This window comes from Oryctolagus cuniculus, chromosome 12, assembly GCF_051225735.1.
Source record: "Oryctolagus cuniculus isolate XC-2025 breed Fujian yellow rabbit chromosome 12, ASM5122573v1, whole genome shotgun sequence".
Taxonomy (NCBI): Eukaryota; Metazoa; Chordata; class Mammalia; order Lagomorpha; family Leporidae; genus Oryctolagus; species Oryctolagus cuniculus.
Window position 1 is genome coordinate 74,065,225 of NC_142878.1, and position 25,768 is coordinate 74,090,992.

The 25,768-nt window shown below is 43.7% G+C and overlaps 1 protein-coding gene across 2 annotated transcripts in view; it reads right to left on the bottom strand.

Annotated features, from left to right (window-relative positions):
• Positions 1–11,008: 11,008 nt before the first annotated feature.
• The window catches only part of CYP19A1 (cytochrome P450 family 19 subfamily A member 1), a 34,240-nt gene continuing 19,480 nt past the window's right edge, over positions 11,009–25,768 (bottom strand). Inside the window, exons 5-10 of one of the 2 annotated variants that reach the window (XM_089309163.1) lie at positions 24,790–24,966; positions 23,632–23,746; positions 19,612–19,726; positions 18,664–18,826; positions 13,827–14,068; positions 11,009–12,452 (exon numbers count right to left, since the gene is read on the bottom strand). In XM_089309163.1, the coding sequence (XP_089165289.1) occupies positions 12,204–12,452; positions 13,827–14,068; positions 18,664–18,826; positions 19,612–19,726; positions 23,632–23,746; positions 24,790–24,966 (1,061 nt within the window). In that variant the 3' untranslated portion in view covers positions 11,009–12,203. 2 annotated transcript variants of the gene reach the window in all.

A 25,768-nucleotide genomic window follows, 5' to 3' on the forward strand; every position in this document is an offset into this window, starting at 1 on the left:
GAGTCCCCATTGCAAGGGACTAAGGAAGGAGGACCAAGAGAAGCAGGCAGTGCGTCCTGGGTACGAGCTGGGGGTGAGTGGTGAGGAAGCAGCCCCTCAAGCAAGACTGTAGCCTCTGGCTTCCCTCTGCTCCTTGCCGTTGGGTGTTCCATTCTCTGCTTTTTGTCCTGTCTTCTCAGCAGTCATTGAAAGGTGCTACCTTTGGAGAACCCTTCTGGGAGTTCCTGTTCTCCTCACTGGCACCCCACTGGCGTCTGGGTACTCCTGAGAGGCTTGAACCCTCCAAGCCTGAAAGTCGAAGGAGAGTGAGAATCCAAAGAGAGGGACTGCAGTATGGGAAGGCCAAAGCGGCACCTATGCGAGCTGTGGCTTCCCGAGTGCTCAGAGGCTTAATGCCCAGGCAGGCTGTGGCAGTTGTTCAAGTCCGATCAACTCTAATCAGCCTCAGGCTTCCGAGGAAAAGGCTGCCGTTTCTGATGGTCTCACTTGAACTCACAGAAAAGATACACGCTTCTAGAGAATTCTCCCTGACTGATTCCTTTTCAGGGAAGAGCAAGTCTCTAAGCAGAGGGGAGGGTATGAATCCAAGTGGAGAATACAGATTAAAAGTAGATTTTTGACCACTGCACACTCTTCAGGGTGACAACTATTTAAAAAAAAAAAAAAACAACCTAGACAATCCTAAGTGCTGGAGAGGATGTGAAGAAACTGGAGCCCTGTGCATTATTAGGGGAAAGAATGTAAATTGGTATAGTCGTTACAGAAAGCGGAGTGGAATTTCCTAAGAAAACTAAAACTAGAATTACCCTGTGATTGAGCAATTCCACTTCTTGTCAGCAGAACTGAAGGCAGAAACTTGAACAGACATTTGTATGCCCAAGTTTGTAACGGTGTTCTTCACAACAGCCAAGAGGTGAAAGCAATCTGGTACCCACGGACAAATTAATAAATAAACAAACTGCGATCTATCCATACAATGAAATATTATCAATCCTTAAAAAGGAAGGAAATATCTTCACATACTATAACCTGGACGAATCTTGAGGTTTTTATGCCAAGTGAAATAAGCCAATAAGGACAAATATGTTCTGATTCCACTTCTATGAAGTTTCTAGAATAGTCAGATTGATGGAGACAAAAAGTGGAAGCCTAGTTGTCAATGGGTACAAAGTTTCAGTTTTGCAAGATGAAAGAGTTCTGGTGGTGAGGGTTTTATACAGTGTGAGTCTGCATACTCCTGAGCTGCACACTAAAAAATGAGTAAGATGAAAAGTTTTATGTGTATCTAACGCCAATTCAACATTTTTTAAGAGAGGGAAAAAAATGGAGTTTCGACATCTCCCCATCTGTGTATCTCACTACTGTTTTTTCTGCAGAGCTTGGAAGGCAAGGATGACTTGAAAACTATGTACCAATTCATTTCCTCTGATTTCCCCTGTAATGAATTGAACCATAGTTCATTAGGAGAAGAAAAGTAACTTGAATGTCGGCCAAGTAGACCAGGGCTGGCCCGCATCCAGGCCTCGGTGGAAGGAAGTACTGAAGCAATCAGCTGCATTCATCCTTGGGCAAAATGTGTTTTTGCTGTATCTGCCTCCCCTTGCACAGACAGGCTGAGTTGCAGTTTGGTTTTATGGTTCAGGAGGAGAGGGCCGCAAAGGGCACCAGACCCTGGTGCTGGAAAACAGCATCCAGGCCTGACCTGAAGTATAGATCCCATCCCTGGAGTGCAGCACCGCTGCAGAGGGAGCAAACAGCTTCACATGCTGGCAGAACATAGCCTGAGCTTCCTGGAAGGGAAATGGGAGGTTAGTAGGCAAACACTAGACTGAGAATCAGGAGACTGTCATTACATTGCAGCTCAAGAGCTGTGTGGCCCTAGGCACAATGTCCCTAACCTCCAAGTGTTCGGGGTGAGGATGGTGTATTGTGTCCACTCTATCTTCAAAATCTATGAAAACAGTAAAAGTCAGGGCCAGTGCTGTAATACGGTGGATTAAGATGATGCTCACAATGTCAACATCCCAAATTGGAGCACTAGTGTGAGTCTCAGCTGCTCTGCTTCTCAGCCAGCCCCCTGCTGTTGTGCCTGGGAAAGCAATGGAAGATGACTCAAGTGCTAGGGTTCCTGCCACCCATGTGGGAGACCCAGATGGAGTTCTGGGCTCCTGGCTTGACCTGGCCCAGCCCTGGCTGTTGCAGCCATTTGGGAAGAGAACCAGAGGATGGAGGATCTCTTTGTCACTCTCTATTTAAATAACTATGTAAAAACATTTAACAGTAAAAGTCATATGGAGAATTTCCTTTGAGGGACCACTGTTGTAGCACAGTGAATTAAGCTGTTGCTTGCGACATGGACATCCCATATCAGAGTGCCAGCTTGGGTCCTGGCTGCTCCATTCCCAATCCAGCTTCATGCTAGTGTGCCTGGGAAGGCAGTGGAAGATGGCTTGGGTATTTTTTGGGACCCTGCCACCCACATGGGAGACCCAGATGGAGTTGCCAGTTCCTGGCTTCAGCCTGGCCCAGCCAGGAGTTGACCATTTCGGAAGTGAACCAGCGGATGGAAGATCTCTCTCTCGTCACTCTGCCTTTTAAATAAATCTTTTTCTTTTCTTAACTTTAAAAAAAAAAAAAAAACATGCTGGCAGCAGATTATTGTCAAATCCTTGGGGCCCTGCCACCTGTGTGGAAGGCCTAGACTGAGTTCTGGGCTCCTGACTTTGGCCTGGCTCAGCCCCAAATTGTTCCAGCCAATTGGAGAATAAATCAGCAGATGGGTAACCGTTATTTGTCTGTCTCTCTGCCTTTAAAATAAAATGAAAATTAACAAAGGGAAGCTTATTTGATTGCCTCAGTGGCTGTTTTTAAATTCTCTGCATTCATGCAATAAATACCCATGAGCTTTAAAGTACCAGCTCTGGGGCCGGCGCTGTGGTGCAGTAGGTTAACCCTCCACCTGCAGGGTCGGCATCCCATATGGGCGCCAGTTCTAGTAATGGCTGCTCTTCTGATCCAGCTTTCTACTGTGGCCTGGGAAAGCAGTAGAAGATGGCTCAAGTCCTTGGGCTCCTGCACCCGTGTGGGAGACCCGGAAGAAGCTCCTGGCTCCTGGCTTCAGATTGCCTCAGCTCCAGCCCTTGGGGCCATTTGGGGAGTGAACTAGTAGATGGAAGACCTTTCTCTTTGTCTCTCCCTCTCACTGTCTGTAACTCTACCTCTCAAATAATAAATAAAATCTTTTAAAATAAAAAAGTACCAGCATTAAATGGACATCTTCCCAGGGTGGAGTATAAAGTAGATTGGTTCGTAAGAACTGTTTCTTGATCTGTTACCAAATGCTTCTAAGCCAAGTGGGTCATTCTCATAAAGTTCATAGGGACTATGGCTTGTTCATCAAGAAATGCTCATAAAGGCCACAGAGGATGCCAGGCAGGATTTGTGCCATCTGAAAACATGAGTAGCAATTTGGAAAATTGAAAATACTCTGCTAGATTGTGAAGAATGGAGTTTATGAGCTGAGGCAGCATTAGACTTCCTGTTCCTGGATGCCTGAGTCCACCAGCTCTCTTACTAATGTCCCGTCTTTGTCCATATAGACTTCACTTCAGATGTGTAACTAGGTCTATCCTTAGGATAGCTAATTCACCCAACAGTCCCTAGAAGCCGGAAGGGACAAGGAAGGAGTCTCCTACAGAACCTCCAAGGGAGTGTGTTCCTACTGACACCATGGTTTCTATGAAGAAGAGATTTCTGTACATAATTGGAATCATAATGTGCAGTATTAAGTCTTAGGACAAGTGGCTGCCCCATTCGGGGCTTAGAGTGAGGATATTTGTGCTGCAGAAGAGAGTGTAAGAGAAGTGGAGTATTTTCACTCCAGGAACTCTCACTGAGGGGGGACAGAGGCGTTACAGCCTGTGCAGGGTACTTGTGAAGACCTGCCCCGGTGTGCCTGAAGGTGCTACAACCACAGGATGCAGAGTGTGCAAAGCATGAGGCAACAAAACCTTCTAGACTGTCTCCACGCCCTCAAACTTGAGCATGCAACCACAGTGCTCGGAGCTCCTTTTATAATATGGATTTGGGCTCAACAGGTCTAGGTGGGCCCTGTGAGTTTCCATCCCAGCAATCTCCCAGGTGGTGCTGCCGCTCTGGGGAACACACTGCTCCACATTTTGCTCGCCTTGTTAGTCAAATGGGGACCACTTACCTCAGCATCGGCATGACCTGGGAGCTTATCAGAATTGCGGACTCTCAGCCCCACTGGGTTGGAATCTGCAACGTGCCAAAATCCGCAGGAAACTCAGACAGACTTTGGAGAGTGAAAACCAGCAGTCTTTCCTGGAGGTACAGTGGGTTAAATGATGGCCCCCAAGACATACAGCTACACCCCATGCCTGTAACTTAGTAGTGTGCCCTTATCTGGAAAAAGGTCTTTTCAGATGTAAATTAAAGATCATTTTTTTTAAAAAAAGATTTATTTATTTATTTTGAAAATCAGAGGGAGAAAGAGATCTTCCATCCGCTGGTTTACTCTCCCAGAGAACTGCAGTGGCCAGTGTGGAGCCAGGCCAAAGCCAGGAGCCAAGAGCTTCATCTGGGTTTCCCACGCGGGTAGCCGGGGCCCAAACCCCTGGACCATCTCTCACTGCTTTCCCAAGGCCATTAGCAGTGAGCTGGATCAGAAGTGGAGCAGCCAGGACATAAATTGCCCATATAGGATGCCAGCATCACAGCTGGGGGCTTCACCTGCTACACCACAACACAGGCCCCTAAACGAAATACCTTAATGAATGTGAGATCACTCTGGATTACCTGGGTGAGTCAGTTATCAAATGAAGTCCTTAGGAGGAAAAGCCATGGGAGGCCGGCGCCGTGGCTCACTAGGCTAATCCTCTGCCTTGTGGCGCCGGCACACCGGGTTCTAGTCCCGGTCAGGGCGCCGGATTCTGTCCCGGTTGCCCCCCTTCCAGGCCAGCTCTCTGCTGTGGCCAGGGAGTGCAGTGGAGGATGGCCCAAGTGCTTGGGCCCTGCACCCCATGGGAGACCAGGATAAGTACCTGGCTCCTGCCATCGGATCAGCGCGGTGCACTGGCCGCAGTGCACCGGCCGCGGCAGCCATTGGAGGGTGAACCAACGGCAAAAGGAAGACCTTTCTTTCTGTCTCTCTCTCTCACTGTCCACTCTGCCTGTCCAAAAAAAAAAAAAAAAAAAAAAAAAGCCATGGGAAAGGACAGAAGGAGAGGAAGCCATGGGACCACAGAGGCAGGGATTAGGGTGATGTGACCATGAGTTACAGAAGCCACGGGTTCCCAACAGACCCTGGAAGCTGGAATAGGCAAGGAAGGATTCTCTTACAGAATCTCCAAGGGGGCATGGCCATGCTAGCACTGTGGTTTCTATGGAGAATATATTTCTGTTTAAAGCCACCGGCCTATGGAAATGTGTTGCTACCATTCTAGGAAAGTATTCCGGGGAGGAAGGGTTGCAGCTCACCCAGGCAGGAGCCTGTTGTCATGAAAGAAAGGGGAGTTGCCTAAGCAGTCACCAGCTCAGGATAAAGGGTCTCATGAAACCCCTAAAAGGGTGACCTCTGCCCAGAGCAATTCAGGGAGATGCCTGAGGATTTTAAGGAAGAGGGAAGTAGGCAACAGGAGGCTTAGGAAGGCATGAGGGAACTATGGAAGGTGGAGAAGCAGAGGTGGGAGAAAGAAAAGGACAAAAAGGAAACACAGATGGGATTTGCTGGGAGAGGACAGCGAGCCTGGGGCTGGGAGATGAGGGCGGGGCTTCCCCAGAGCACAGTCCTCAGGGCCATCCGGAGACAGGCTGAGGAGAACTGCAGAAGGACTCACCATGAAAGGGTCCGCCCAGATGTGTGAGAATCAGGAGTGCAGGCTGTGGAGAGACTCGAATGAGATCCAAGAGGGAGAAGCAGGAGTGATTGCACCAAAATATAAGGGAATGTGGTTTTTAAAAGTTTATTTGGACACGAGTGAGATTTGTAAATAGGCGTAGTATCTCCTATTCTGGTAATCAGTGAGCATCCTATGTGATCATTGAGCACAGAATGCCATATATTTGTGGTCTTTATCAATAAGGGCTGCTTATTTAAAAGCTAAGAGAAATTCTTCTAAAAGATGGCATCTTTGAGGCTATCTGTTTCTTAATGCCAGCTCTTTAGCTTCCATTAGAAAATGTTTAAACCTTATCAGTTGGTTCTAGAGGAGGGCACCAACCTATAGACTTTTGGAGTCTTAAGTAGAAAAAAATCCTAAAGTTTATCCCCTCCAGCACTCTAGTGGGCAGGAATGTCCTCCCCAGGAGTCCTGACCTGCATGTGTCCAGCTTTTCTTGCTTGGCCATGCTTTTCTTGTGTTCAGTGAACAGACCACTCACCATCACTCACTTAGTGACTGCAAAGGCCACATTATAGAATTTGTATGTTGTCACCTGTTATTCTTGTGAATCTAAGAGAACCAGCTGCCCTTATTGGCTCAAATGTTCATTCTCTCATTCATTCACCAGAAACATATTGGGAGTGTGCTATGTGCCAGAGACCAAGATGGATAAAAAATAGATACCTAGAGAAAGCATATTGATCAATTTACTTTGGCTGCTCACTAGATCCAAATCAATATACCTGATTTGATCTATGGTGGTTAGTGAGAGAGGCCAAGGTCTCTAATCACTGTTTTTGAATGTGGATGACTGGTTGAATCTAAGGTGGAATGACTGGGTTAAACTAAGACAGAAGCCAGAATACACCAGTATCCTCAATACCTGGCCCCTATCCTCCAATTTTAATATCTAATTTTCTGCCATTCTGCCTTCCAAAATTAATACCTAATCTGTTGACCAATTAGAACCTACAAACATTTGTTATTGTATTTAATTTTTACAGAGAACCAAATTTCACATTAAGGGTAGCATTTAGGAAAGATTTTGGGATAAGACAGAGAGTTCCAATTACTCTTTGTGAGCCAAGTACTCTTTGAGGATCAGTTTTACTACCATAGAAGCGGGGGGTAAGCTATGTTTTGTGTGATTACCATGAGTTTAAATCAGATAAGCTGGTCTGTGGTCTTAATGATTTATGCTAGTTCATTCTCACCACACCTCTCTCAAAGACCACCTGCAAAATCGTGTTAGTCACTCCTGCTTTATCATAGGCAGAGCTTTCTCCAAAGTGAGAGCTCATTTCTCTGTTGGCAGTTGTTTCTAGAAGCCTCATGAGTAGTAAAAGTAGTGGCTGCCTTTTGGGAAGGTGATAAGCATACCAGAACAGTTGTTGCCCAGAGAAAGTGCTAGTTTCAACAGGAAGGGAGGCACTGTTTAGCTCTTAGTGATGCAGTTGGTTTGAGTATGGAATGAACCAAAGCTACTCAGGAAAGAAAAAAAATTTCCTTCAGCAGATCCATTGGTTTATCTGAAAGTTCAAATAGGAATACTAATTATTTCTGAGTGAAATGAAGACCCTCATTCCCCTGAAGCAGTAATGGCTACATGTAGACACATCAGCATCTGAGGACTTGCAGTCTGTCAGTCCATGCACAGTGAGTGTCCAAGTCATCCTTACAGTCACTAAATTGCTTGTTTGATCTGAAAGTGAGAATGCCTTATACATTCATTTTGCTGTTAGGGCTTAGATACAAAGAGGAAAATGGTTTTGTGTTTATGAAGCAAAGTACTAACAAAAGCTTCGGAAATGGCTACAGTGCTTCTCTGGTGTAATATGCTTTTAAAGATGGCTTCATTGAGGTTTAAATTGGTGAAAGGGCACCCAAGTAGTCATCAGCATATACAGCTATGAAGGGAAGTCAGGCGGGTGAAGTCAAATGCCTCCTGGATTTGCAGCCAGAATCCCTGGAGGGCGTCTTGGATCTGGTACTTACTGTGTGGCTTTGGACAAACCACTCAGCCTCCCAGAAGCCTCTGCCTCTATTTCAGCATCAGTGAAACAGAGACCTCTCTGTCTTCCTCACTGGATTGGTTGGTTGGGTAAAAGGTGCCAATAAATAGGGGTGTGAATGAGTTTGTTGCTGGACACCTTAAACACACTTAAACTTGAGCTGGCCCAATCCAGCTCAAGGACCAGGGTGGTTTGGCTAGCACTATGTTTTAAAAACACTGAGCTTGAATGCCTTTAGACAGGGCATTCTCCCTTTCTCCCACAGGCCCGACCTGCAGCTGGTCTGATCATCAAGTTTACGTTGCCTGCCTGGCTGCTGCAGACGCTCCGTCTTGGGAACCCTTATAACCCAAACACCGCTGTATATGTGGGACCAGCTTCTCACGCAGGTGAAATCTTTCCTAGGGGTACCCGGATGACACTGCTTCCTTTCTCTCTTCTCAAGCTCAGCTTGTTGATGTCTGTAACTCTTCTATGCAATTTCTTAGAAAAAATAAAATCCGTTAGTAGGGAGGATGACATTTTGAGCCTTAGCAATGGTGTAACTGAGATAGATGAGTTTAGCAAATTAAAAAAAAATTTTTTTCAGAGCAATTTTGGATAACAGAACCTCAGACACTGGCCATGTGTGTTGAGGAATGTATGAGTGGGAGAGGGAAACGCTATCCAGCAAGTAGCAAGGGAATAAATATGCATGGATGGGAGACATCATTATCTGTAAAATGGGAATATATATCGTATATTCTTGGGAGAGTTAAATGAAATCACTGTGTAAAAGGGCTTAAGACAGACAGGAAGAAAGTAGTTATTGTTGTTTTCCTGTCCTGAAAGAATGAACACACTTCTCCCAACCAAATGCATAGGGAAGAGGCAGATTGTGATGTGTGCTCGGTTCCTCACCTGTGCCTAGGTGTCTTGCCTTCTCTATTTCTCACCTATGTGTGGTCTCCTCCACACCAAACATTTGGCTATTTGATAAATAACTACATGAGGCACTGAATATTTCATTTATATCTGAAATCTTTGCCTGATGAAAATATCGCACAACAGCTGTTGATCATAATGGGTTTTCTAGCACTTAACAGTGTGGCCAAACGGAGGCAGTATTGTGGCCATCCTGAGGTCTGGTGTGCTCACCGTGTGTGCTTATAGTAAGTTAGTTTAATGTAGTACCACATCTGAAATGAACTGAAATCGTACAAAATTAGAAATGTCCCTTGTGGTTAGGTAATATCCAAATAGAATCTGGTAATTTCCCATTGAGGCAATTGTTGGAATACAGACGTTAATATACTACATGAACCTCTACGGCAGTTTCCCATACTATATTTCTGGAGAAAGACCCTCCAGAAGAGGCAAAGCATGTGGGACCATCAGTATTTTGTGGAAAAAGAAACTGAGATATTGCTTGGGCAACAAGATGGGGGATGAACAGCTGATTAAAGAGGTTTACCTGACATCGCACCCCAGAGCTGAGAAGCTAGAAGTCAAAGCTCCAGCCTTTCAGCAATTTGTCCTGTTGCAAATAAGTGGCATGTGGAAAGACAGCTGCTTTGGAATAAGAGATGGTCTTGAATTCATGTTCCTCCTTTACTAGCTGAGTGCTTGGGGGCAAGTCCCCGAGACTCTCTGGGCCTCTGTCTTCTGAGCAATACAGTGTGGGATGACTGGTGCAGTGATACTAATGTGAGAGTTGCCGTGAAGTATAAAATGAGAACAGGAGAGCATCTGGCTTGTCTTCTGCCCCTTTACTGCATGGTGTCATGAATCAGACTAATTACTAAGCATCATCATTGTCAAGATCAGGGCTTGGGGTTGCCATGTACCAGACACTCTGCTAAAGAACTTTGCATAAATCATCTTCTGTATTCCTCACAGCAACCTCTTGAAGTGTGCATTTCCCTGACTGGATTGATGAGAAAGTTGCAGGATGGACAGATGAAGCTGCTGATCCCAAGCATACACTTTAGAGAGGCTGAGCCCAGATCCAGGCCTTCGCTGGATCCCTACTGGTAGAGATGAAGGGAGATTCACCCAGACTTTAGGTCTCAACTTCCGTGTTTTGGAACATAAATAAGACTTTCATTGCAGGAAATATTTTACTAGTAAATTAAAAACAGTACTGTGAAATAGTTTCTTTTGTTATAAATTAGATTCTAGTGATTATAATGATTATATTTGTATTCTCAGGCTTCTCATTTGTTCCACACATTGAAATGCTGTCTTGATAGAAAAGAAAGGAGCAGAGAACTCTTCATGGCCTGGATTTGAACAGATTGCCCTGTCTGCATGAGTTGTTTGTCTGGAGAGTTATTTTTTATCTGCATTATCTGTATACAACCATACCAACCTCCCATTCCCCTTTGTCTGTATAGACATAGGCTTTGGCTATAGGTATACATTTAAAGTACACACAGACAGTCCAAGAGTGTTGGATAGGTGATACATATTCATCCAATGTCCATTTTCCTCTGGAATCAGTTCCAGCCAGGGACCATGTAAAAAGTGTGTTAGTAATCATCAAGTGAATTAGTGTGCATCTACTAAATCTCAAAACCTGGCCTGGCTCTCCAGGGTCTAAATTATTTGGATGATTGACCACAACACAGTCAGGTACGTGAGCAAATTCCATGTATCTTTAGGCTAAATGATCCAAAATTCAAAGTTTAAATATTTCCTCCTTTCCTAATGCCTTTGCTTAAATTCTTAGAATACTGGCATTTTCCTTATTTGACTTCGGGGCCAGTTCAGGGTCTCTGTAAGCAAGAATGTTGACTCAGATTATCTTGATAGTAAATATGTGGAGTGAGAAAGAGGATAGGGCAGATTACAAAAGAGAAGAGTTTCTCCTCTCATGGAGCTTCTACTCTCACACACACTGGCCTTGTTATTCCTAAACATAATATTCAAATGGGATGGGAGTGGCTGTTGAATCAATGGAAAACATTTCCATATTTGTGAGTTTAATTTTTCAGTCTTTAGGTGATAGTCATTAGATACACTCATTATTAGCCATAAAACACAAGGAAAATAATATTTGGAAAATCAACCCATTTATTTGATTCTACCTACAGAGCTAATTCCAAGATGTACTACATACTATAATTCAATGAACTAGATGAAGTACATACATTTTATCCATGGCTACAATCAATGATTGATTCAGTGCACTAGGTAACTGTTAAAATCTCTAAGGTAACAAACTTGAGGTAGGAAAGAGAAATGATTTGAAGAGTTTCTACCTACATTTTTTGCTCCTCTGTTACCCTTAGCTTTTGGGTCGTAGAAAGAAAGGGAGGGAAAAAATGTTAAGGGAAGATAGTGGGATGAAAAGAACACTCTTTAGAAGTTGGATCCCCTATATTAGAGAATTAGAAATGACTTACAGGACTTCCCCTCCACCAAATCTTGGAAGCTATGGTTAAAGTTAAATAATGGTTTCAAGTTATCTCTTGGTTAGCCACACTAATGGAGCCAAGGAATAATGCAAAGACATGAAATGCATTTGTATTTGTATCTGACTGGATTGTATGATTTTTTTCCCTACAGAAGATGTAGGATCCTAATTATATTTTACCCAGGCTACTGCTAAGCTGACTTGTATTAACTCAAACTATACCTGTTGTAGCAGAGGTAAGTAGCTGAGGCATGAATTGGAGAAAATGGGAAAGGGCATCCTCTTCTTCAACTTTTGCCAGAGACAGTTTACACACGGATATGTAGTAGTTAACTGGGCATAATTCATGGGAAAATCAGATATTGAATTTGTAAATATTTCTCCAATGAGTATGAATGCTGCTGTATCATCCTCCTGCAAAACCAAATTAAAGCTCCTCTATGTAGAACAGCAGGTGTGCTTGGTGCCAGGTACTCTGATACTGGCCTGGCACGTCCAGTCAACTTGAATCCTTCTTCCCCAGACATTAAATGCCCTTGGGACAGGACAGTGGAGGTCCAGCAGGAAAGCAGGCATAAGTTTGGCTGGTGACTGATCCTTTCCCAAGAATGTCAGCTGGAGTTGGGACTTCAGAGCTGCAGTTTTCTCACTGACCCCTACAGACTCTTAGCCTCTGTCCTCTTTCTCTTACAGCCTGGTTCTCTTTGGTTGGGACAAGAGCACATGACTGATAGCTCCCATCGTGCTGATGATCCACAGGAAGTAAGCCTAAAATACAACACCGCGGGCCACTGAATGTCCACTGTGAGGTTGATACTACCCAACCAGGATGGATGGGCTCCAGGTGAACTACTGACAGGAAGTGCTCCACTAGGTACTAACCAAGCTTCTTTACTGTCCCAGGCACGTGTCCGAGTTTCTTGGAGTAAAAATCATTTCCAGCAAGTCACTGGTCTCATCTGGGTGCAAGGACAGGTCATTTTTTTTCTGTATGTTCTCAACACTCCTTCCTTGCAACGCTTTCACCTGGAATCGTCTCAGCAGTGTGACCAGGATGACTTTCATCATCACCATGGCTATGTACTTCCCTGCACATCCACGGGGCCCAAAACCAAATGGTTGAAAATACCTGTAAGGAACCTATGAAAATGAGCAGATAGTTAGCCAGAGTGTTCAAGGCTGGCCTCATGCAGCTGTTTTCGATCAGCTCTGAAAACACAGAGGAGTCAGAACCTGTGTTAGGGTCTTAGCTATACTGCTTCTTCCCCGAGAGGGACAGCGCCGACTCTCCTGGCTCTCTACCCAGTTTGATTCACCTCTTGTGACACAGACCCAACCTAGACAATCCCATTTTGCTTTTTGAATAAATTTGCTGGATTAAATCAATGCAAATCATCTTATTAAAGGAAGTCGTCATCTAAGGGATCTTCGCAGAGCTTGTGGAAGATGTGTATTTTGAATAAACTATGCATGGATTTCAAACTATGTATGGTGCATGGGATCACCAAAATAAATTTCTTTTCATTAAATTTTTTACCATAAACTTTTTGAAGTCCCCTCATAAACTCAACTAGCTTTGTTGAGGAGTCATAGCTTTACTACTTTTGCAAGTACCAACACAAAGTTTGTTTCTATGTGATGCTATATATCTGATGAAAAGGAACAAATGCAGGCAACGATATGGATTCCTGGCTCATCAATGCCACATATATAACTTTTTATAGTTATGTAGAAAATTAATGAGGACACATCCTTCTGTCTTGTCTGCATCTAGACTTACAGCATGTAGTAAATGTTCAATAAATTTTTGTTGACCAAATGAGTGATTTATATAACTTTATCTGGATTGCCTGGCAGGATAAGTGTAGTACTGGATTAATACTGGGTTTCTACATCATACAAAATGGAAAAAGGACACAGGGAGGGAACTGTCTGGATAATTTAGGTTTAAAAACATTGTTGCCTGAAATTTGATATCATGGAGTCAGAATCTACAGTATACACCAATTACAGAAAAATAAAAGGCTAAACTTCTAATTATTGAATCTTATTTAGAATAGGAACTGTTGCTCATGGGGCCATTTGATGCACCAAAGGCAGCCTGCATTGTTTTCCATTGGAAGCCTGGTTTGTTTTCCATCTGAAGCAAAAGTAGACTTCCCTTTGCTTAGATCAAGGTACAACTGGATCTACATGGTCACAAAGTTATCAGTCTAAATGCAAAAGTGAGTTGATTGAGTTAAACAAGATTTGCCTCTGTTTGGCCAAATCGAAAGAGTCTGTATTTTTCACGTCTTGATCTATTATATGATCATCATGGAGCTATTTCCTGGAGATGGATACCCAGCATCCTTGGCTTGAGGATAAATACGATATCATATTTCAAGCAAGGGGGCATAGTGGAGGGGAATGAGTTAGAAATAATAAAATATACATGGGGCAAGCACAGAAAACCGGATTTAATAGATGACATTGTCAAGAGTGACACGTTCAGTTTTAAGGAAGGGCTCTTACATTCTTTGCGAAGTTTTCAAGAGTAAATTCATTGGGCTTGGGAAAAAACTCAAGTCGATGCATTCTTCCAATATTCAGGATAATGTTAGTTCCCTTTTTCACTGGGTAGCCATCGATGACGTCATCTTCTAAGGCTTTGCGCATGACCAAGTCCACGACAGGCTGGTACCGCATGCTCTCATAAATGAAGTTTTCCACCACTTTTAATTTTTGTATATCATCAATCCTTATATCTCTTTCACCTGTGGGGACAGATGAAAAGGACAAGAGAGAGAATGTTAGTTTCACTAGGTGACAGGCAATAAAGCTCCTGTTGTCCAACAGAACATTTCGCCTTGGCTGAAAGAAAACAAAAACAAAACAAAAAAAAACAAAACAAAACAAAACAGAACTACATCTAATTCTAATTTACCTCAGCAACTGGGACCAAATATATTTGATACACAGAATCTTTTATAAAAATTCAGGTGTTAGGCTAATTATCTTAAAAACCTTGGAGATTTCATAAAGAAGCCTGGATTTCCAATAAAATCAGAAAACTTGGTAAGGCTGGACCCACATTTCCCTGTGGCAATGGTGGGCTGAAGTTGAATGGCTGATCACAGCCTGTGGTTCCATGTGGCCACTTCCAGTCTATTTCAAACATCAGTTTCGTCTGAGTAGCCTCTGAAATTTTTGGTTTTCTTGTCGCCTATTCTAAATTGTAGGGGACATTCATTCCCTCTCTTAGCTTGGGAGCAAACTAACACATCAGCTAGCCCAGAGATGGATGCTCAGGCTGCTTCATGCTCAAAGTGAGACTGTGGACTTGCCTTTCAGTGACATTTCCTCCTCTGGTTAGCTGTGCAGTCATGTCCCTACAGATGTCACTGATAGTCCCTTAGCATCTCATCAAGAACAACCTGCTGCCTCGAGTGGTAAGAACGCCTCTTTCTCTACCAGGCAAAATAGGCCCCCAGGTCAGCCCTGGGTGGCTGGGAATTGGCAGACACCTCCACTGTCTCAGATTGGCCGGAACTGGTTAAAGAGGCTCAGATGACTTCCAGACTGGCAAAGCTTCACAGCATCCTCAAACAGGCTTCCACAGAATCACAGGCAGCCCTGGGAGGGAGAGGGAGGGAGGGGGCAGAGGGGGCTAACATGGTGCAGCAGGTCAAGCCACTGTCTGGGATGCTGGCATCCAACATAGGCCCTGGGTGGAGTCCCAGCTGCTTCATTTCTGATCCAGGTCCCTGCTAATGTGCCTGGGAAAGCAGCAGATGATGGCCCAAGAACCTGGGCTCTTGCCACTCATGTAGGGGAACTGCATGGAGTTTCTCTACATGCTCCTGGCTTTGGCCTGGCCCAAATCTGCCTATCTGAGGAATGAACTAATGGCTAGAAGATTCTCTCTCTCTCTCTCTCTCTCTCTCTCTCTCTCTCTCTCTCTCTCTCTCTTTCCTCTACTTCTATGTAACTCTGCCTTTAAAATAATTAAATCTACAAACAAACAGCCCAGGGTTCTGAAATAGTCCTGTTTCCTGAACAACTAAGCCATTTAGGAAGGGTCTGGTTTGATCAGAGCACTCTACCAGATCTTCCACTCATACACAGCTCTTTGCACAAGTGAGGGTCGAACAGGGTATGTATATGTGGGGGAGGGACGTAGAAGGGAAGACAATGGAGAAGGTGACTAACAATGCTCCCTAGGACGTAATGACCCTGTCTATGTTTGGAGCACAGGCAGGAGCAGGACACAGGTGCATGTGGCTCTGCTGGCTTTCCACCTTTGCAGTGGTCTGCTGAAGTTTCGGGGACATTGAGAAGCACAGAGACTTGTCATTTCTCAAGGAAGTTGTGTTTAAATAGTATTAGAGGCTGAAGTTTCCCCCTGTTCCCTGAATGCCATTCTTCTGTGATACCATCTTCAGTCACTCCATGAGCTTGCTCAGTTCTTGTTCTTCTAACAGCCCAGGAGCCCCCTAAGTGCAGGGATGGTACTGACTTGTTCACTGCTGTACCCCTGGCCCCTGGCATGGAGCCTGGTAACCCAATGAAGGAAGGCATTTGAGATAACATTGAGCCCAGGTGTTATTCTGCTCCTTGCTAGCTACATTGCCAGGGTGTTTCCTAGATATGTGATGCATCTACAGATTCCTTCTCTCACATTCATAACCCTTCTTTAACATTTCCCCTTAGTTTCTTTTTTTTAACTTTTATTTAATAAATATAAATTTCCAAAGTATAGCTTTTGGATTACAGTGGCTTTTTCCCCTCCCCATGACTTCTCTCCCACACGCAACCCTCCCATCTCCCTCTCCCTCTCCCAATCCATTCACTTCAAGATTCATTTTCAATTCTCTTTATATATAGAAGATCAATTTAGTATATATTAAGTAAAGATTTCAAAAGTTTGCACCCACACAGGTACACAAAGTGTAAAGTACTGTTTGAGTACTAGTTATAGCATTAATTCACATTGTACAACACATTAAGGACAGAGATCCTACATGAGGAGTAAGTGCACAGTGACTCCTGTTGTTGACTTAACATTTGACACTCTTGTTTATGGCGTCAGTAATCACCCTAGGCTCTAGTCATGAGCTGTCAAGGCTATGGAGGCCTTTTGAGTTCGCCGACTCCAATCTTATTTAGACAAGGTCATAGTCAAAGTGGAAGTTCTCTCCTCCCTTCAGAGAAAGGTACCTCCTTCTTTGATGGCCTGTTCTTTCCACTGGGATCTCACTCACAGAGATCTTTCATTTAGGTGTTTTTTTGTTTGTTTGTTTGTTTGTTTTTGCTTGGATTTCCATACCTAAAATACTCTCATGGGCTCTTCAGCCAGATCTGAATGCCTTAAAGGCTAATTCTGAGGCCAGAGTGCTGTTTAGGACATCTGCCATTCTATGAGTCTGCTGTGATGCCCGCTTCCCAAGTTGGATTGTTCTATCAGTTAGCATTAGCAGACACTAGTCTTGTTTATGTGATCCCTTTGACTCTTAATCCTATCATTATGATCAATTGTGACCTGAAACTGATCACTTTGACTAGTGTGATGGCATTGGTACATGCCACCTTGATGTTCCCCTTAGTTTCAACCATTTCAAGCAATGTCCAAATATATATATAATTTTTTTTTGGATAGGCAGAGTGGACAGTGAGAAAGAGACAGACAGAATGGTCTTCCTTTTTCCGTTGGTTCATCCCTCAATGGCCGCTGTGACTGGCACGATGCACAGATCCGAAGCCAGGAGCCAGGTGCTTCTCCTGGTCTCCCATGCGGGTGCAGGGCCCAAGCACTTGGGCCATCCTCCACTGCACTCCCAGGCCACAGCAGAGAGCTGGCCTGGAAGAGCAGCAACCGGGACAGAATCCGGTGCCCCAACCGGGACTAGAACCCGGTGTGCTGGTGCCGCAGGTGGAGGATTAGCCTATTGAGCTGCGGCGCCAGCCCCAAATGGTTTTTAAAAGATGGTGCCCTTCCACAACCAAATAACTTGCTTCACAGGGAACTTGCTTCACAGGGTTTGTGTGAAGTCAAGGAAAAAAAAACCTTTATATTGTGTGCCATCTCTTCATTTCTGTAAGACATTACCCATGTGAAGAGGTAAACTCTAAGGAATTCCATTTTCTCCTAGAAAGCAACTCTGATTTCTTACAGATGTGGCAGTGTTTCTGTGGAGGATTTGGGGTGTAATGTGCCGAAGACAGAGCAGGGATAGATGGGGAAGAGCTCAGTGGGGACCTGGAGGCCCCCCTGCAGCGGAGGAGAGGGCGGGTAGGTCTGGGGCAGAAGGGGCTGGCATCCCCAGGTGGGGGTGGAGAGGAGAGCTCATCACTCCCCGACCTTTGTTGTGATCCCCCCCCCCCCCCAATTCATTGGCCAAATGGAAGTTAAGTTGTGATTGGGTTTCTTAAAACCGACAAACACTGCTGTAAATGACAGCCATCTTCCCAGTGGGGACACAGATACCTTTTGTAACTGATAAAGTGGGCAGAGCATTGTATGTTATCCCATGTTTTTGTAAAACAGACAAAGCCAACCATAGGAAGGGGCCTCAAAAAGATCATGGAAAAACGGGATTAAAAAATAATGCATATTTTCCATGAACTTTTAGAAAGCTTCCTGTGTGTGTGTGTACACAGAAAAAGACCTTGAAGAATGCACTGTAAAACTACTAACAGTGGTTAGCCCTGGGATGCGGGGATGAAAGTGGGAAAGAAATGGAAGGGATTGGGAATGTCACTTTATGTTTTATACAGCTCTCTCTTACTGCATGTCTTCATTGGATGTATGTTTATTATTTTAAAAGACAGAAAGAACCGTCTTTTCAACCTAAAGGCATAATCACAGTATGACAGAATGACTTGCTTTATTATTCTCTGGGTGGATTATAAAAGATACTGTGTTTGACATCAAATTCTTAGGACATAAGAAGCCGGCATTCAGCATGAGCTGTGTTTTATGCCCTGTTACTTATCTGATAAATTCTTTTTTAAATTTTTTTTTGACAGGCAGAGTGGACAGTGAGAGAGAGAGACAGAGAGAAAGGTCTTCCTTTGCCGTTGGTTCACCCTCCAATGGCCGCCGCAGCCAGTGCGCTGCAACCAGCGCACCGCGCTGATCCGATGGCAGGAGCCAGGTACTTATCCTGGTCTCCCATGGGGTGCAGGGCCCAAGCACTTGGGCCATCCTCCACTGCACTCCCTGGCCACAGCAGAGAGCTGGCCTGGAAGAGGGGCAACCGGGACAGAATCCGTCGCCCCGACCGGGACTAGAACCCCGTGTGCCGGCGCCGCAAGGCGGAGGATTAGCCTAGTGAGCCGCGGCGCCGGCTAAAAGCTGATAAATGCTTACCAACAACAGTCTGGATTTCCTCCATTATTGCCTCCTCAACACTAGGGTGCTTTGCAATGAGAAACAGCATGAAGAACACGCTGACGGACATCGTGTCGGGGGCCGCAATCAGCATCTCCAGCACACACTGATTCACGTTCTCTCTTGTCAGGTCGCCACGTTTCTAAGCGATAGGAAGAGCAGGGAAATCGGAAAAATGAACCAAAGTTTTTTAAAATGAGAGGAGGTGACACTCAAGAATCGACAACCTCAGCCTAACGAAGTAATAGAAATTACTTATTTCTGTAATTGACTGTGAATGTTTTACATGACAATCTTTAGCTGAAACATAAAGAAATTTAGCTAATTATCCCTGTACTGTCAGCCCTCCATATCCTCAGCTTTTGCATCTGTGAATTCAACCAACTGCAGATCAAAAATATTTGCAAAAAAATTGCATCTGTACTGAGCATGTACAGATTTTTTTCTTGTCATTATCCTCTAAACAATATAACGACTATTTCCATAGTATTTATAGTGTATCAAGTATCATAAATAATCTAGAAATGATTTAAAGTATAACAAAGTATGTGCATGAGTTATACAAGTGCTATGCCATTTTATGTAAGGAATTTGAGTATATGTGGATTTTGTTATCTGTGGGAGAGGGTGGAGGCTCTGGAAACAGACCTCTGCAGATACAAGGGTCTAATGTACTTAGTGTCTTTGGTGTTCCTCCTTCCTCTCTTCATAATTTGTATTGTGACACAAAATAAGTTTCCATTTACGTGGTCAGTCTTGCTAGAAAGTTTAATGTGGGGGCTATTTGGGTTGGGTATTCTAGAATGGCTAAAGAAAATACTTAAATGCAGAAATACGCAAAATTTTTAACGGAAATCTTTACACATCTACACACAAACAGTCATAACATGTATTATGAGGGAATTATGGTTAGTTCAGGTCAAGTACCTCAGCAAAAATCAAGTTAGTAGCAAAATCCATATGGTCTTCCAGTTTCTCTGCTGTGGAAATCCTGCGTCTTTTTTCCTCTACCAGAATATCTATGGCATCTTTCAAATCCTTGCTAGAAAAAACAGTCAAAGTATAATCTGTTTGTACTCAGTTTAGACATCTAGCAAAATTGATTCATTTGCTATTTGTTGAAATAAAATCTCCTTTAACTGAAGCCATTGGTGCTCATAAATAATTAATATTTTTTCTACAAATATACTTAACCTATACTTTAAGGTACCAGAGTTAGCTGAGATTTCTAGGTTAAAAATCTGATGACATAAGGCTAAATCAATCATGTTTTTCAACTTCTGATTTGGCAAGTTCAGATTTAAAAAAACCAACACAGAAAACATCTGTGAATGCTACTAGGGGAGGCATTCACTCTTCCGTTAGCCGCAAGCACCTCCGTTTCTTGCTCCCTATCCACTATAGCCCACTTTTACTTGCCTAGTCATGAAGATAATATTGAGATTTCTGTTCTAGACATTAACTCAAGTAACTTATTCTTTTTTTTTTTTTTAATTTTTTTTTTTTATTTTTTGACAGGCAGAGTGGACAGTGAGAAAGAGAGACAGAGAGAAAGGTCTTCCTTTGCCGTTGGTTCACCCTCCAATGGCCGCCGCGGCCGGCGCGCTGCGGCCGGCGCACCGCGCTGATCCGATGGCAGGAGCCAGGAGCCAGGTGCTTTTCCTGGTCTCCCATGGGGTGCAGGGCCCAAGCACCTGGGCCATCCTCCACTGCACTCCCTGGCCACAGCAGAGGGCTGGCCTGGAAGAGGGGCAACTGGGACAGAATCCGGCGCCCCGACCGGGACTAGAACCCGGTGTGCCGGCGCCGCTAGGCGGAGGATTAGCCTAGTGAGCCGCGGCGCCGGCCCTCAAGTAACTTATTCTTAAGCCTGTGTAGTTACTGTCACATTGTAAACACTAGGTAAATATCTGTTGGTTGAGCCACTAGCTGCATAAATATGTCTACCCAGTTTGACTATGTGGTAGAAGAAAAAGCACCCTGGACAGAGGGTGAGGTTTTAGTTAGTGATTCTATGTAACTACTTTCTGTGTAGCTACTTGAAGTCTCCAACTTTCTGTCTCTTAAAGTAAAGGAATTAAACTAAATGAAAAGTAAGATCACCATAGGATCTAAGTTCTGTTATTCTTGCCTCTGTTTTTAACTGTACATGTTTGTGAGTAAGAGTATTGTTTTCTGATACCAGGGAATAGTTTTCTGTATTACATTAAATGTATAATAAATGTTTCAAATTCTTGTTGACATGGTCACCTTTACACTTAAAAGCCTTGTTGATGTTGTTGGAATAAAAAGCCTCTATGTTTACTCCAGCTCAGCAGGAAAAGTCAGAGAAAATTCTTTAAGCAGCACTCCATGTGTCTCTGAGTATACACACGCATGTGCACACACACACACACACACACCCAGGTACACACCACAGACATCGCAATCATGTTCATTTGTTCACCCACCCATCCATTCTTTTAGAAAATATTGTTGAGCTTCTCCTACATACAGAGCACAGATATTCCATTGATGGGCTATGGTGCCCTCTTCCTAGTAGGCTTAGAATGCTTATAGTCTTTGCACCTGAGCACTAGCCCCAAAATGTTCTGGGAACTGCTGTAATTCCCTGGACTCTGAATTCATAAAGAATTCTTTGGCAGAACTGTAGCTGCTACTGAGTATGGACTTCCTCCCTGACCTGGAATCCAAGGTTTTACTTTTTTTTTTTTTTTTTTTTTTTTGACAGGCAGAGTGGACAATGAGAGAGAGAGAGACAGAGAGAAAGGTCTTCCTTTGCTGTTGGTTCACCCTCCAATGGCTGCTGCGGCCGGCGCACTGCGCTGATCCGAAGGCAGGAGCCAGGTGCTTCTCCTGGTCTCCCATGGGGTGCAGGGCCCAAGTACTTGGGCCATCCTCCACTGCACTCCCTGGCCACAGCAGAGAGCTGGCCTTCCTGGAAGAGGGGCAACCGGGACAGAATCCGGCGCCCCAACCAGGACTAGAACCCAGTGTGCCAGCGCCGCAAGGCGGAGGATTAGCCTAGTGAGCCGTGGCGCCAGCGGCATCCTTCTTTTCAAGGTAAAAGTTGCCCCTACATAAATGCATGCATCTGAACGTACACGCCTTTCAAAACTGCAAGAACTGTGTTCAGTGACGGTTTTCAGAGAATAGGAAGTTTCTGACTGACAGACATGTAGTGCAAGAGTGCATCTGGAAAACTGTCCTTGGAATTCTGAATACATTTTGCACCCACAGTGGTGTCAAGACTATCAGCCTGCCTTATCTGTTAACGCTTATTTAAGGTAGTGTAGAACTAAAAAGCCCTACGTTCGCCAAAATAAAGAGTAAAAGGCAAAAAGTAATATTTGGAATTAAAAGAGGCAAAAGGGCCTGAACTGTGGCATAGTGGAGAAAGCTGCCACTTGCAGTGCCAACATCCCATGTGGGTGCTGGTTCAAGTCCCTGCTGCATCACTTCTGCTATGGCCTGGGAAATTTTTAAAAAATAAAAAAGGCAAAATATGTAATTTAATAGAGATGGGATAGATGTGTTCATATCCTTCCCATACATGTATTATTTAAAAATGTGGGCATCATTTTAAGAGCATGGGAGAAGAGACTGAAAGATTTCAATAGCTCTTTATTACCCCAAGACATAGGAGATTTAAACCAGTGCACTAACCATTTGCAAATATTACATATAGAGGGAGTGAGTCTCATGCAGAAAGCTTCAATGGCTTGATAGCCAAGACCAAAGCTAATCTAATGACCAAAAAGCATACAATGAGACTCTTCAGTCCATCATCACAACCACCACCAAATCTGACCACAACAAGAGATCAATCTTTATCAAACTGATTCAAGTCAGTAAGCTCTGATGGAAATGAAATGAAACATATAAAGAACCAAGTGTCCAAATCATTCACCTAATATTCATTAATCACATGAGATTATGCAAAGCAACATCAAGTTGGCCTGGAAACTTGTATTATTGAATTTCAAAATCCACAAATAGGAGATAGGTGGATCTTCAAACGAGTTCAGGGATTTTTATACATGGAGAATTTAATATGGTTGGGGACATCTGAAGAAGATATGAATGTAGGGGAAGGGGAAACTGACATTCTTAGTGCCACAATGTCCCAGGCTCTATGCTCAGTGCTCCGTGGAAATCATCTCATTAACCTATGCCCTCACTCTGGAGAAGTTATAGTTTACCTTCAATAACTTCGCAAGATCATTTAGGTGCTAAGTATTACAGATAAGACACAAGCCAGGTTTTTCTGCCTCTGTATGTCCTGGGCTTTCCACTGGTGTTAGAGGAAACAGGGTTTAGTGCCTGGCTACTTGCACTCTAAAAACCCACTGATTAGTTGACAGAGTACTGGACATTTGCCCACTTTTCTACTGGACTAGTCTAAGACCAGAACAGAGTGATCGAATGACAGTTTCAAGACTCTCAAAATGTGAGCTATGTAACAAAATCCCCCCAAACACATTTCATTGAAGTTCATTCTATTCATGATAAAAAAAAATTCTATGAGGACTACTGTTAGCTGTTACAAGTAGAGTTATATTAACTTAGAAATAAGACAACTAAAAATTGATTCTGTTTCTGGTTTTCAAGATAATGTGAAACAGCTTTAACAGATATTAATGATAGGACGAGTCATCTCTTTTCTTCAAATCAGAGCGTTCTACAGTGCCTAGTTCCAGAAAGGAAGCTCTCAGAATGCACACTCAGCCCCCTAGCTGAGGTGCTGCCAAGCCAAGGTCTTATTGTATTCCTTGGTCTGGTGAAACGCAGTCAAATTGTTATAGGAAATGTTTCATCAGCAGCTTAATCAACAGCTCTGTTTGAGCCCTGGAGAGCAGAAAACTTAGTAAAAAGGCCAACAACAGAAAAGACACAATGGAAAAAACCTGATGGTGTTCATAAATCTTTCAAACTTATGTTACTTACACAGACTTCTCATACTTTTTGTATAACCAGGAAATCTTGAAGAAGATGTTTGGTTTGAGGAGGAGAGCTTGCCAGGCATCAAAATAACCCTGGATTTTAACGACGATGGCACTTTCTAGGGGAAGGAAAAGAAAGAGCGGTTGAGAGAAGTGCGCACCTAAAAAGGGTGCTCTGAGCACTAGACATTCCCTGTAGATTCTGCTGCCGGTCTGGGGTTCTAACTGAGCAAGGTCTTGTCTTTGGTGGGCATGTTAGCCTCTTGGGTACCACCAGACAGATTGAGCTCTGATTTATTTTGCTTGGTGGCTAAATTGGCTAAGTTAACCAGAGATTTGCCAGTTTTGAAGTTTGTGTTTAAGCCTGCCAACTCTCTCCTATGTATTTTTTATAACAGTAACTAATAATTATGACTCTCACGCCCTTGACTCTAGCACCCAAGAGGGCAAGAAGCAGAGCACATTAGGCAGCTAACAGCTGCATTCTAACTTCATCGGTATCGGGTGTTACGAATGTTAAATGGTAAACGTATATATGAAGAAGCTCTTGCACTGCTGGGCACATGGTGGATACCAAACAAATCACAGGTGTCACCATCATTCCCACTTGCAGCAGCACCATTTTTTTTTCCCATCATGCAGCCAAGGTCAAAGTTTTCACCTTGGTGGCTTTGAGGGACAGATGTATGTGTATGCATAAGTTTGAAGGATCTTCAAAAAGTTCATGAAAGATGTCTATTATGAAAAACTGCATGAATTTCAAAATTATTGTACGCCCAAATAAACTTATATTGCATTCCATTTTCCATGAACTTTTTGATTGGAAATGATCAGCTATACCAGTTTGAATTGCAGTAGGATATGTTAATGACCAAATGAACTGATCACATTTGTTAGGTTTGGATGGGGGGTGGGTAGAATCATATTTCCGAGAGCAATAAGGAGAAAGAGAAAAACCAAGAAAAGCTGGCCCTACTTTAGAGAAATTTGTATTGTATAAGATGGCGAAAACACAAGGGGGAAAAACGTTATGAGGACTTCACTATATTTTACGAAGAGCAATGTGCAAGACAGCCTGAGTGTACTCTAGTCTGCTGTCCCTCTCACCCCCCTGCTCAGCACAAGGCAGGAGATGCGGTCGTGAGAATGGGAAGCTCGGTACCGTCCATGGGGATGCCCAGGAAGAGCGTGTTGGAGGTGTCCAGCATGATGCGCCGCATGAGGGTCAGCACGTCCACGCAGCCCGACCGGGTGGTCACCTCCTCCAGCTTGTCCAGGTGCCGCCCGATGGATCCAACGCAGATCGCCACCATCTGAACAAGCCCAGGGCCTGTCAAAGCTGAAGGGGACAAGCCAGAGAATGGGCTGCCACTCACTGCAGGCCACTCGCAACGCAATCCATCAGGCCACTTTGCCCATTTTTTTTTAGCTTAATTGTTAGTTGTATTCACTAGTGGAGTGAAAATTTTCATATTCCACACTTTCCTGTGTGTTGCTAATGTTCTACAAGCATATGCTAACGTTATGGTTAAAAATGGATGAATATTTTTTCAAACCAACTATGTAAAATTCAACTCTTATTCATGATCTCCAAATCATTGGTGAGACTGTGAATGAAACATGTAGCACTTGCGGTCGTAAGTCACATAGCAGTATTTTTCATATGTGTTGTATATATTTCCTGCTAATGATGGATTTGATTTGGTCAGAGTCATACTTACCTTATGCTTCAAGTAGTAGGATATTACTACACAACTAGTCAAATTTGGATCGTAAATCTTTGATCTAATGTGCTTCCTGTTTGGTTGTAGGTATAAAGTACAGTGTTATAAATCACAAAAAGTGTTCTCTCAATTTCAGTTTCTCTTTCTACCACTTCAAAATCTTATTTTATTCAATCAATGGCCTCACAGCTAAGCAAATCTTTGTTTAGCAGAATTCCCCACTGAGCCAGCAATGCTTTAAGGAGTGACAACCACTTAAAAGCATTGTACAAGTCAGTAGTGCATAAGGGCCCTTGATATGCATTTGTCAAACAGAGGAATGAATAGAAACTGGTAGAGTGAACTGACTCTGATCTCGCCTTGCTTTGCTCCTAACTGTCTGAGCTGTGGCTAGTGGGTCTAGATGGGAGGTGGTCT